This window comes from Myripristis murdjan, chromosome 1, assembly GCF_902150065.1.
Source record: "Myripristis murdjan chromosome 1, fMyrMur1.1, whole genome shotgun sequence".
In the NCBI taxonomy this organism is placed as follows: Eukaryota; Metazoa; Chordata; class Actinopteri; order Holocentriformes; family Holocentridae; genus Myripristis; species Myripristis murdjan.
The window spans coordinates 39,077,989-39,092,240 of record NC_043980.1 but is presented as its reverse complement, the minus strand read 5'-3'; the positions used below and the strand labels follow the sequence as shown (position 1 = coordinate 39,092,240).

General features: G+C 39.6%; 1 protein-coding gene across 4 annotated transcripts in view; it reads right to left on the bottom strand.

Annotated features, from left to right (window-relative positions):
- Positions 1-3,028: 3,028 nt before the first annotated feature.
- LOC115367819 (UPF0687 protein C20orf27 homolog) overlaps positions 3,029-14,252 on the bottom strand; it is a 27,688-nt gene continuing 16,464 nt past the window's right edge. For 3 of the 4 annotated variants that reach the window (XM_030063754.1, XM_030063777.1, XM_030063768.1), the window contains exons 6-7: positions 9,438-9,563; positions 3,029-5,745 (exon numbers count right to left, since the gene is read on the bottom strand). In XM_030063754.1, the coding sequence (XP_029919614.1) occupies positions 5,645-5,745; positions 9,438-9,563 (227 nt within the window). In that variant the 3' untranslated portion in view covers positions 3,029-5,644. The remainder of the gene's footprint in view (positions 5,746-9,437; positions 9,564-14,252) is intronic. The other variant, XR_003928967.1, reaches the window with a different exon arrangement.

Below are 14,252 nucleotides of genomic sequence, written 5' to 3'. Positions count from 1 at the left end.
CGCTTTGATAGCTGTTAGGCTACTCTATAGGCATTATCAGCGCACATCTGTCCCAAAGATATGGGCTAGTAGGGGCCTACTAACCTACTAATAAGTTCAGGAGGCTGTTCTCAACCATTTATGAGCTTTGTTCACTTTAGCCAACTAAAGAACTTGGTTATGGTTAGGAAAAGCTCATGGTTAAGGTTAGGAAAAGCTTCCTCATCATGGTTAAGTTTAGGAAAAATGTCATGGTTAAGTAAAGGAAGCGTTACCTAACAGCAACTAACATTAGCTAGCTAAAAAAGAAACACCACCCTCACTTAATACAGGAATTGAACTGCGGTCTTTGTCTTTGACTGACCCGTCCACCATCCCACCTTCGCACCCTCCCACTGTCCCTCGTCCTTACATGGACTTTGCCAGTCGACATCACAGTACATCGGGCTCCAGGCTCCGGTTGGCCTGGTTAAGACTGACTGAAGGTAGGAACGGATGCTAACAGGTTCTGGCCCTCTAGAAGGTGCAGTAGGGACCCACTAACCCACACCTGTAGAGGGGATTACCACTGATAACACCTATTCAACTGTGATAACATCCTAAACAGGTGGTTTTGAAATGATATCATTCAACATAAAATATTAAAGTGTTTCTATGGAGCTCAGTACCACTCAACATATGCCACAATTCACATGTCATGTCAGATTCACAGCACCACCAAATAAGAAGAAATGTTCATGTCAGCCCTCATGCACCCATTTCCCACACTCGCTCAGTCTTGTGCAGGGTCAAGAGGTGGACTGGTCACCAGGACTAAACACATTCAGCGAGTGAGAAATGATTTTTTATTTTATTTTATTTATTTTTTATTTTTTTGTTTGTTTGTTTTTGCATTTCTCTCACTTGGCATCACAAAATGGATAAGTGTTCAAAATACAAAGACTCAACACTGCAGCAAATCCACCAGCAGCCCAACACAACAAAACTAATGGTTATTTTCACAATAACACCATGAAGAGTACTTACAGAAAGAGGGCAATGACTGCAACTTGGCGTATTCCTTTACCAACAAGTGAGGGCAACACTTTGCATTGCTCCTTTCATTGATCTACAGTGATCAGCATACAACAGCAAACAAACAAAGTTTGAATCAATTTTCTCTGTTGCCACCAGAATGTCTACCATTCACCTGAAGTCCTCTTATTAACTGGTGAGGTTATTGTCAAATTTGGATATACCTTAACAAATAAATATAGATCATGCAAATTGAGAGGAAACCCTGTCCTCATCTTCCTTCTCACAACATGAGTTGTTTATTTTAAATAACTCATAACCCGCATCATGTGAATTTAAATGAGTATATATGTTGTTATTTAAAGCATCACCCCAACACACATTACGCTGACAATAAATAGCTTAATTATCATTGTTTAAGGCAGGTAAATACAAGATTAAGTTTCATCCAAAGACAGTAAACAAAGCAATACTTAGGTTTAGTGGAATTAAGATTTGATTGATTTGAATTTAAACTAGATTTACACAAAATGTCCTTTTTTATCTCTGATATTTGGCTTATCAGAAAGAAACACATTTTCCTGTTTGGAGGGAACAGGAAAAATCCCAAGCAGTCAAAAAGAAATCTTTTTTGTCAAAAGAGCATGTTTCTCCCAGCACACTGGTGACGGTAGTTTTGGACAACACATAACTTGATTTACTTTTCAAGATGACATGCTATAAATGTAATCCTACAGTAGCGCTGATGTGTAATTAACATATAATCATAGGTCAGTAGTTATTGGTATCATGCTCATTTTCAGTATTGAGATGTGGTATTAAGATGTTAATACACACATCTGACAGTACTGTGGGCTTTACGTCCACATGTTCAGCTATTTCATTAAAGTGCTCATTTTAACACCAGTGTATGTGTCAAAACTGATTGTGAATACTGTAAACAACACAGACGATGATGGAGACCATCAGTGTTTCCATCTCTCACAAGGATTTAACCCTGTGAAACCTGATCAAATTCTCTTGATTTCTTTGAAAAACATTGTCTATTTAACATTAAATTGCAAGAAAGTCATCACAAACCTACTGAAAAATTAAAATAACTAACTAACTAAACAAACAAACAAACACATAGACAAATAAATAAATAAATAAATAAATAACAGCAAGAAAATGACCAAGAAATTCCCATAAAATTACTGAGAAAATGTGCAAAAAATACAAGAAAATAAAAAACGATAAATGAAAACGACCCGGAAATAAATTGACAGACTGACAGACAGACAGACAGACAGACAGACAGACAGACAGACAGATAGACAGATAGATAGATAGATAGATAGATAGATAGATAGATAGATAGATATAGATAAACAAGAAAGCAAAGATTGACAAGGATGTAAATTACAAGAAAATACCATAAAAAAAAAAAAATGAAAAGGTTAAAATTTTACAAGATTACATAAAAATTCTCCAAAAATTACATCTGAAGCCATGTGAAGCATATGTGCTCTGCTGCCCCCTATAGGCTGTTTTCAGTACAGGTTTAAGCCACACCTACCTGTGCCGGCCACAAAACATCTGTGCCAAACAACAACGCCAATATATATAGATATAATTTTGCCCTGTTTTATGGTACGTCCTTCACACTGACATGCTATTTTTTCCCCCTCAAACACTCTAAAAAAATCTGAATATGCTTAAATGGGCATGTCTCATGGCACAGTGTCCAGATATGACTGGTCGAGAGCACAGCAGTCATGCTGGGATGACAGCTGACTGATCAGCTACATCATTCCTGCTAGAGGTTTAACCAAGTGAAACTTGAGCAAATTCATTTTTTTTTTTTTCAAATAAAAAAGAAATTATTTTCGTCGTACAAGAAAATTACCTGAAAATTGACAAAATATTAATAAAAAATACATGAAAATTATCAGAAAATTTGCAGGAAAAAATGGTACAAATTTACAAGGAGCTTAGCTTAAAGGTAATAATAATAAACAAATAAACAAACAAATGATGAGAAAATGAACAGAAAATTAAGAAAACTTTGGTTAAAAATTAAGAAAGTAAAACTAAACTCTCCTGTGACAGCCTGTCCATGGGCCCCTGGGATTGTCTTGGCCTGTGGTAAACTGCACTGATGGACACTTTGAGGGTTCTCCTCTTCAGCTGGTTCATAAATTACTTTACTGCACCCCACATTTTCTAGGGTTATAAGCACAACATGGAATAACACATCTTGTTTTTGTTTTGTTTTTTTATATCTGTGACTGTAAAGTGTGTTGTTAGACAGCTGGATTGGTTTGAAACGCTGCCCAGTAGTAACAGGGTTTCTAGCTTGGCTCCTAGCACCAATACTGCCCACATGTACTTGAGCAAATGGCCCCAGGTCATCGGTGTGTCAGCCTGTTACTGAACACTGTCCAACACCTGCTGATTTCAATCTTCCCATGTTCAACATGCAACACAAATTCACTTGCAATATGTCAATTAGATCCAGTGGAAAGCTCCAGTGCAATCAGAGTCCCATTAGCGATGTCTTAAAATGTTGATCATGTAAAGCTAACAAAATTATTCTAACTTCATGTGTGGTGGAATAAAATGCCTTTGGAGAACCTCTTCCTGCAGTGCTCAACGCAGTCAAGATAATCTATTTCTTGGCATAAACGTTATCCAGCATCAGTTTAATTAATGTTGTGACTGGGTGACAGTAACAGGACAATAATGTGTATTTGCTTTTTTTTTTTTTTTTTTTTTTTTGACCTTTTTTGTTAGACCAGTGGGTTTGAAAGAGGGGTCCAGGGACCCCAGGGGGTCGTCTAGCATCTAGGATCCTCAGCAAACTGAGGAAGAGTTTAAATGCTTGTGAAAGGCATCTAAACACAGCCTCAGGCTTTCACACACATTTAAAGACAAGAAATCCCCATGTTTTCTGGGTAAAAATAACAATAAATAAATACATAAATACATAAAATACTGAAACATTAGTAAAGAATTAGAAAAAAGAATATTACCAAAAATGCAAAAATATAGAACCATATTTATAATTATTGAAATGATATATTTAAACATCAGATCAGTGATGCCAGATCGACATCAGATTTCAAATAGGGGACAAAGGAAGGTCTGCGTGTGAGGGTGCAAGTATGACAAGAGACTATTGGAGGAGAGACACTTGGCCTCTCTCTCTGGGTGGGCATGGAGTGTGAGGCCTCCACTTTGGACATGATGGCAAACCAGAAACTGATCTCGCTGAGCGGGCTTCCACACCCGCACTACTTACTGAGAACTAAGTGAAACAGACAGAAAAATGACACTCCTCATGTTAGAACCGAGCTACTCCAGGTAAGTGTACGAGATCTTTAAACATGTATTGTCACTGACAGCTAACAAGTTGTTTGGGTGAGGTTGCAGTATGCCTGAGATGCACAAGGTCATGGGTTCAAGCATCTCAACTCTCACTCCAATGGTTGATGGTTGATCTAAATTTTTAAAGCCTTGCAGGGTTAGATCTGCCTTGTGTGTGTTTCATGCCAAACCCTGGCCCGTAATGAATAAATACCCAGTGTTCAGAAATGGTCATGTCAGTGCCTACTGGTGGGTCCTGTGGGGGGGCGGGGCCAGAGAACAAAGGAAGAATCAAATTGGAAGGAATGGTTGGGGCAAGGAGAGAGAAACCAGGGAGCAGAGAGAGAAGATTTGTTACCCGTGAAGAAAAAAATAGTGGCTCTTAATTTGTAGATTTAAGTTATGACTGAAATAAAAGTTTCCATGAACTGAAAATACTACAAATCTGGAGCAAAAGATGAAATTACAGCACCTGATGGACATTCTCTCCACCATTCCTGCTCACCTGCTGGTGAGGCTGAGATTTTTGTGAGTTTTCCTTTTTACAATGCATTGCTGTTTTTAAGTTCCATTTTTGCATTTTGAAGGGGGGTTTTGCCTGTGGCTTTTGATGGAAAGGAGTTTCTCATGGGCATTTCAGTTTCATATGGATGTTTAAAGGGCCATTTAAATTTTGAGTATTTGTATAATTTAATATTTTATCCTAACACTAACAGTACGAAATAATAGCAGTATCCTGAACTCTTGGTAACTTGGCTTTGGAAAAACAGTTGATTGTAACAGTGTGACTGTGTGCAGTTCTGACCAGTGCGATTTTACTTTTGGGGCTTGGTGTGTGTGTGTGTGTGTGTGTGTGTGTGTGTGTGTGTTTGTGCGTGTGTGCATGTGTGCATGTGTGTAAGCTGGCTTGACTTCAGTGCTGGTCTCCCTCTGTGACAACAGAGGCTTCATGGCTATCTAGTTTTATGTCAAATGCACATCCAGGGCTGCGGGCCGGTGGTGTTCACACTGACAGTCCTCATTATTAAGCAAATGTTTGTCGGGACCCAAAATGGCTCTGCAGGGCTCTTGAAGTCTCATCTCATCAATTTTTTAGTTTTTATTATGTTATTTTATTTAGCCTTTATTCTTTTCAAGAACTTCAGGGAATGCCATGATGGAACCACATAACATTACAAAATTGTCTAGATTGTCAGGTAAAAATACAGACATCAACTGTTTCTAATCTGCATTTCAATTTTCCCATGTTGCCACTTTGGGCCCCGACCAAGCCTCAGAACACTGATGAGCATATGTGGAGGGCTCATATCCTCTTGCGGTCACTGCTGTGCCTTTCCTGGGCACCTTTCCGAGCGCCCAGACACCTCACTCCCTCTAGCAGCATGGGAGTACCATGATGTGGATCTGCATGGAAGAATGGAGTGAGATTGAGAGAGAGAGAGGTTGAGAGAGAGAGAGAGACAGACAGACAGACAGACAGACACACAGAGAGAGATCCAGAGAGAGGCACGGATGAAGAATGAAAAACAGAAAGGTTTTTAAAGGGCCATACCAGTGATTCTGCATGTTTAGCGAATATCTACCAAATCTATAAACTTCATGATTCTGCTGATCTCTTCTCAAAGCAGTCATATTTTAGAACTCAGAAGCAGGGAATTGAAAGGTGGGTGTTTCAATCAAAACTTCAGATTCGAGAATTGAGGGATTTCGATTATATGTTGAGAGATCTTGAGTAACCTGCAGGGTACAAAAATAAGGGTACATTGTAGTAAACGGGCCAAAAATTCAAAATCACTGGTACGGTCGATTAAATAACACATTAGCAGCCAACGTAGCTTCGATGAAATTGTTAATCAAGGGGGGATTTTATCATCCATTTTCTCACATTAGCTAATATGATCTCTGGCACAGCTTGATTACATCGACAACATTTGTTCCACCCTGCAACAGTGCTGATTGGCTCACTTGGTTTTTCAGCCAAGAAATCACAGTTGAAGTGAGCAACAATTTGAAACTTTTAAAGTGCACATGTGATTCATGGGTCTGGAACCAGGCTCACCCTGAATCAAATGAACAATTGCATTTTTCTGTAATAAAGTTGATGTGATCAGGCACAAAATCAGTTCTTCATCGCCAGCTTCTCCTGTGGATGTTATCCTACCAAATTCAACCTCACTTGTATGCAATGACTCTCAGACAGTCCCTATTATCACAGTTTTTGAGGCTGTCTCTCTTGATACTTTGTCTAAGCTTGTGTTAGCCTCTAAACAAACTACTTGCCTTCTCGACCCGCTACCTGCTAAACTTTACAAAGAATCCTGGCCTTTACTGGGTGCTACAATGCTAGATATTGTTAATTTATCGCTTAGCACTGGCATTGTTCCCAGCAGTTTAAGACAGCTGTGGTCAGACCACTACTGAAGAAAGCACACCTTGATCCAGGCTCTTTAAACAGCTATCGTCCAGTCTCCAATCTCCCATTTATTTCTAAAGTGCCTGAGAGAGTTGTGTTTCAACAACTCTCCACCCACTTGGAAGTAAATCATCTATATGAACCTTTCCAATCGGCTTTCAGGGCCTGTCACTCCACTGACACTGCACTTACTAGAGTGGCCAATGATCTCCTATTGGCTATTGATTCTGACTCTACCTCTGTGCTTCTATTATTGGACCTCAGTGCAGCCTTTGACACTGTTGATCACTCCATTCTATTAGATAGACTAACTGAGAATTTTGGTGTCACCGGCCTGGCTCACTCATGGCTTAACTCATACTTATCTGAAAGAACAGTGTGTCTTCTACAACAATATTACATCTAAATTTTCCAGTGTTAAATATGGTGTACCTCAGGGCTCAGTCCTTGGTCCTCTTCTTTTCTCCCTGTACATTTCGCCATTTGGACAAATTATATGTAGTCATGGAATTAATTTCCATTGTTATGCAGATGATACTCAGCTATATTTGCCTATAAGGGCTGATGATCCCACACAGATCTCTAGATTAGAAGTCTGTCTGGCCGCTGTGAAAAACTGGATGTCACTAAACTTCCTGCTTTTAAACTCAGATAAAACTGAGATGCTAGTAGTTGGCCCTCCCAGACACAGACACTGTCTTGAACTAATAACATTACTGCTTGACAACTGTGTGATTTCACAAAGTGTGGCAGCCAAAAATCTTGGTGTTACTTTTGATCCCTACTTATCCTTTGACAGGCACATTAAGGACATTACCAAGACTGCCTTCTTTCACCTACGTAATATAGCACAAATTTGGTCCTTCCTGTCCATGGCTGACACAGTGACCTTAATTCATGCATTTGTTTCAGCCAGACTTGATTACTGTAATGTTCTGTTTTCAGGTCTGCCACATGCCAGCACCAAAAGTCTCCAGATGGTTCAAAATGCTGCTGCTAGAATCTTGATTAGGACAAGAAAATTTGACCACATTACCCCAATTCTTGCCTCCCTTCCAGACTTACTGTCTTTCAGAGGCTGCAGAAGCTCTATTTTAAAGCTAGAATGAAGATAGCGGTTTCATATGAAACTAGACAACTGAAGGAATCGGAAAGTTTGGCTGAATTTTGGCAAATGAAAAACTACCATGGCTACTTTCAAAGGGGTGCCTTGACACCTTTCAAAGGCAGAGTTTCTGAGCAATTTCCAGAACAGGACACCTGCCATCCAACTGCTGAAAAATGCAATTCTTACAGAAATGTCAAATGTTTTTGACACCAAATCAATTTTTTTCTGTGGTGTTCTTCAAGGTCTTGGTGTGTCAGTGTGGTATTTTTGAGCTATTTTTGATGAATTCTATTAATTTTCCAGTGGTCAAAATGGATACATTTTGAACCAAATCTGTGGAACAAATGGAATCAACATAAAAATTGCTGCAACACCTTATGACTTATTATTAAATAGGTGCCTAACCAAAGCACAATGTGTATTGGCAATTTATGACTATAATAAATTGTCACACAGTGCTGAGCTGCATCTCAAATCAATCTTCCATTTCCTAGTTTTCAAATGACATTTAGCACTTCTGTCTGGCTTCTGCTGTTGACTTTTCATTTCCCTCTGAAGACCCTCTGACCCTTTGCTAAAATGGCACTGGGACACCTTCTAAATTATTCTAAATATCCTGTTTTAACCACATAGAACTGCTTCACAAGATAGCTGTGTCTACTTGATTCTTCTGGTTGACCTCATGGAGATCGGCAACGTTGACAAACCGCAGCAAAAGTGATAAAAAAACATCTTCTTCAAACTCTTTGTGTAGTGCAATCAATTTCTTGACTGTCTATTGCCATGTTCAGCATGTCCACAAACCAATGTACCTTTGCTTAAAATGATCAAACAAACCACTACCCAATAACCAATATGTAGCCAATGAGTGAGTTCAAGTTCAAGTTTTAGCTGATTTAGAGCCCCAAATCACTGAGCAAGTAGGGATCCAAGGCCAATGAACAAGCTGGGGGAAGGTCTTCAGTTTGGTGGATTTGAGGGCCAGACACACACAGGTGCGGATGAAAGAGGCTTTTTTCTGAAAGTGGTTTAGTTGTATATTCTCATCTACTCTATATACTTGACGTCAAAATAAGGTCATGAGGGAAAACGGCAGATCAATTTCTTTTTTGTCCCTACATCTTAATTGCACTGTCCAAATAATGATGCTACTGACTGTATGTTCAAATAACACTGCCATCCTGTACAATATTCACACTGACCTGAATCTGTTGTCACACATTCAGATTTTATACCGGAATATCTTCACATGACATCAGCAATGAATATGGCTACTGTTTTCTACTGATGTTAGACAAAGAGTTAGGCAAGCAAAAAAAAAAAAAAAAAAAAAAAGGAAAAAAAAAGAAAAAAAAAGAGTTAGGCAACCTAACCTAGCTGATCATGAGCTTAGCTACTAAATGAACTGTGCATGTTTCCAATGATGGTATGTTTTACAAGTGTTTCCTCACAAAGATAGAATAATGCGAAAAACATATGGATCTGTAAGTAAGTAAACAATGACTTTATATATATATATATATATGTGTGTGTGTGTGTGTGTGTGTGTGTGTGTGTGTGTGTGTCAGTACCTACCTATGACCCTGGCCTGGAGCCTGACTTTTATACAGGTGTCTTTCTTTCCTCTGGTCACCAGAGTGATCTCTTCCTGTAGGACCCCCTCCTGGTGAGTCCTGTACTCACATGTTACCTTTACTCCACCTGAGGGGAGGCAGGGAGACAGATCAAGTTGGCATCCCAGCTCATTTAAAGCCCGTTATCACAGTTAGTTTAAGATGGCTTTACAGGCCCACAGTTTATAGTAAACCACAGAAGAACTCTTACAAAACCCTAAAGGTCAGTGGGGGAAAGATGAAAGAAACCTTGGGAAGCCCCTTCCAGGCCAGCGAGTGGGAAAGTTGATCAGTTATATGTAAACTATTTTATTTTCCATGTATTTTTTAATTGTATTTTATTTTCTCCTGATGCTGCTGCTGTTGCTGTTATTGTCACTGGCAGACCCAGTGTTTGAAAAAGCTTTGCTAAAGTGCCCTCTAGAGTACCAAAAATGACTAGAAGTGCTGAGGCAATTCCCTGATGCTTTGGAGGGGGGTAAATTGTTTGCACCATGTGAAATGCTGTAGTGGACACACAAACGAAAGTCACTGATTGACAAACACTTCATGACAGAGGCTGCAAGTGAGTGTGTGGCAAGTGGTGAATGAATCAAGGTCAGTTAGATTAATATACAAGTTCAGTGGTGTAATATAACTGATGAGTGATAGAGGCGGATGTGTCTGTTTGCATGACCAACTGTGTGTGTGGGTGGGTGGGAGAGAGAAAGAAAATAGGCTTGGAATTAAAAAGTCTCAACCAAAATGTTTAAAAATGTTGTGAAAGCTTGAGTCAATAAATTAGGTTGGATGTGAAAAGAAATCAGATGGAGAGCATGTGTATGTGAGACTGAATGAAGAGAAAATAAATGCGAATAAGCTCAAACAGTATCTTGTAAATGGTGCTGCTCTACGATAAAAGTTATTAACATTATATAGTGAAATTATTACTGAGGTAACATGGAATACTCAGAACAGTGCTGTTGAACTCTCACTGGAAAATGTTGCATTGGATTTGTTATGAATAAGACTTTTTTTTTTTTTTTTTGCAAATGCCCCAAAACTCTGCAAAATGCTTGGCAATGTTTTAGAAAAGCTTCCGTGAAATTAAGCATTTTAGGCTGCAACAATTCTTATCAAAGTCCATGAAATACTGGAGGGGCTAATACCGGCATATTCAGTGTTATTATGCCAATCGAGAATTCTGGATTAAAAGAGGAAGAGAGAAGATGAAGAGGTAGGGTAGGGATGTAGAGAATAGACAGGAAGCAAAGGATGAGAGCAAGGGGGGGAAAGCCTGCAATTCATTGTACAAGGTCATCAGAGGCATAACCAGAGAGCTGACTTAGGGGAGGCACAACATTTCACACTCACATTCATGAAATTAAGATTTTAGCCTCGTCAGTTAGAGCTGCTGCCCATTCATCCGTGCAGTTTGTGGCAAACACTGAGCTCTCCAGCAGAAACGCTCCTGCCGCCTCACGACTTGTCTGCTCGAGACTTGGCACAGACTGCACAGAGAATTCTGCCGAGTCAAAACGCTGCTGGCTTCGATCCCAGAACTGACAGTGCCCACTGCGGCCAAGGAGCACTTGAGCGACCCTATCAAATGTATCATATTGTGTACACTGGTTATACATTTTCTATGGGGTTGTAATCGTGCTGTTATTGATCGTCATGGCTTAAAACCCTCTGGTCAGAAATAGTGCCAACCGGGACCACGTGTGTGTAGGTTTTTATTCCAGCTACACAGTCCACCAGCTGACTTCACTGATAAACACACTTTGCACAAGAGACAGGGAATGAACTGGTAAAATCAGCTACTGTGGTGTTTGACTGGAATGAAGAAATGCAATCCATGGCTGTGTAGGCATCAATTAGTTATGGCAAAGTATTGCAGCTTCCATTCCTTGGAATCAGGTTTACACACACAAAATGTATTGATCCAGGCTCATTTGTCTGTCAGATGAAAACAGACCTCTGATACGACCATCAGTGAATGATTGTCAGTGAGTCACTGTTTGTTCCTCCATGACCTCGAACGGTGTGTTATGGAAGGATTTTTCCCAGCTGCTTTAGATAAGTGACCAACAGCCTGTACAAATGATGTGTGTGACTGCAAGTGTAGGAAATAATTGAATTTTAATGTAATTGAATTTTTTTTATGTAACTGAAGACTGAAATCAGCCAGTGTGGTCGGACTTTAATGCTTTGAAACTGCAATAAATATGCTTATATTGTGCCAGATTTGCCTTTTCAGATAGCCCAGATAGACAAATGAAATGACACAAAAACTGCTGCCAGAACTATTTTATTACTTTTAACTTATTTATATATATTTATTGCAGGTGCACTGTTATTTATGCATGTGTCCTTGAATGACAATAAAGTTATCTATCTATCTATCTATCTATCTATCTATCTATCTATCTAGCTAGCTATCTTTTGCTGTGTTTTGAACATCCCTTGGTTACCAGCTTGAAATTAGCCTGTAATTCAATGCATGTCTTTGCTTTCTTTTAAGTTTAACCATAATGACTAATGATAATCAGACGTCTGCTCTCTGTCCATGGTGCTAAAACATGAATCAAAATAGATGTGTTGAAAGTCGTTTTCACTGCTCTCTCTCTGAGTCGCACATTACATGAAAACATTAGACGTTGTGAATGTGAGAGAGAGCTGTATGTCTGTGAACACAGTCTGCAATCGAACAGCAACTCCTGCAACAGCAACAGCAACTGGTCAAAGCCTGAATCATGCAGAAAACACCTTAACACTCAAATTAATAACCTGGGTTTTTATTTGCTTCAATCATTGAATACAACCAGCTTATTTTTGGAACAGGCGCCTATAACATATCTGATCTGCCTTTGATTCCAGTTGAACAAAACTCTAGCTCAACAAAGATGGGAAATGCTGTCAAATTGTTCACTTAAATCAGTAAGTGTGATTATTACCTGGCCTCGGACCCGATCTCTAACTGAGACCGGCCTTTATTTGTCTAAATGTGTACATATACTCAGCTAGGAAAAGGGACTTGTATGTATCACATATGATTGGGACTCCTTTATTTTTTTTTTTACTTTTTTTTTTTTTTTTTTTTAAACAGCTCAACATGCATTTATGCAATAATTTTGCTTGTAAGTTATTTGGTATGGTATAAAACAACATATCAAAAACAACATTACAATACATACATACATGCGCACACCCACCAATATGCATATAACTACAGATCATTCAGGAATGGCAGGGAAACGTAGTTGCTTAAAATAAATAAAGGAGGAGGTCCACGTTACACAGAGTTTGTTTATAGACGCTTTAAGTGTGTATTTAATCTTCTCTAACTTAATGCGGTTTAAAACAGATTTAATCCAAAGAGCATGGAAAGATTCTCATTTAAGCAAAATTAATTTCTCGCCAAAAGTGTCAAAGGCAATTACATCCTTGTTCATTCTGGTCAGTTGTTATGTGGATGAGGGAACCCCAAATAATGCAATAAAAGGGTCTGTGAGCCACTTATTTCTGAATGTGTGCTGAAGATGTCCTTCAAGAAACCAAGCAGAGATGGACAACACCAAAACGTGTGTACATGATTTGCAGGAGATTGGTTACATCTTGCACAGTCAGTCACTTCCTTGTAAAATTTAGATAGTCTTGCTTTAGCCCAGTGAGCCCTTTGAACTGGTTTACATTGGATGAGACAGTGTCAAGTGCAAACAGAAGAGGTGTGTACCCTCCTGAGTGCTCATCGGATATTTCCTCCTCCCATGAGGACTTAATGTCATTCAGTGAAATGGTTTGTAAAAAGAAAATTTGTCCATAGATTATTGTCAAGGCACCCCTCAGAGTAGGAAGAGGAAGAAAAAAGAACTTAAAAAACAAAAACAGCCTTCAAGTATCAGTGAAGCAAGCTAAGCTGGCTTCATCAGCTAACCCTGAGTGATACAAATGGCCTTCTTCTGAACACCACCAAGACTAAGGAGATGGTGGTGGACTTCAGGAGAACGAAGCCAACCTGTCAACCGGTCTGCATAAGAAGGGAGGCCATCGAGGTTGTGCAGACAAGTACTTGGGGGTGGTCCTCGACAACAAGCTGGACTGGTCTGCAAACAAAGATGCTTTATACAAGAAGGGACAGAGCCGACTCTTCTTCCTCAGGAGGCTCAGGTCATTTGAAGTCTGCAGTGACTTGCTGCATATGTTCTACCAGACTGTGGTGGCAAGCTCTCTGTTTTATGCTGCAGTCTGTTGGGGAGGCAGCATGATGGACAGAGACAGAAGGCACCTGGACAAGCTGGTGAAAAAGGCCAGCTCAGTGCTGGGCAGGAAGCTGGATGGACTGACAACTGTGGTGGAGGAGCGCACGCTGAAGAGGCGTTGGCTGCATTTTCTGGGCAATGTTTAGGTGCACTGAGCCCCTTATGGTACATTCACATCAGATTAGAAGAAACATGTTACTGTAAAATCAAGCACAAACTGCAGTAGATATTGCTCACTTTTTGTCAGAAATATGGTATCAGAGCAGTGGTTCCCAACCATGAGCCATGGATGACCTGGAACCTTCAATACCAACCTAAAGATGGCACTTAGTAGAGTGCATGCTTCCACCTCTGCCATGCACTTCTCAAGATATATTATGTCCAAGTCACACAGATGACTAAATTAAACCTTTTTCAGTTCTTTTCATGTTTTTCTTCAGGTAATGCATGCGTGGTTGATTTAGGGAGCATTTACACTGCTACAGTAATGCACCTTTTCATGATGGACCAAACCCACTGCCACGCCCCAATCATCA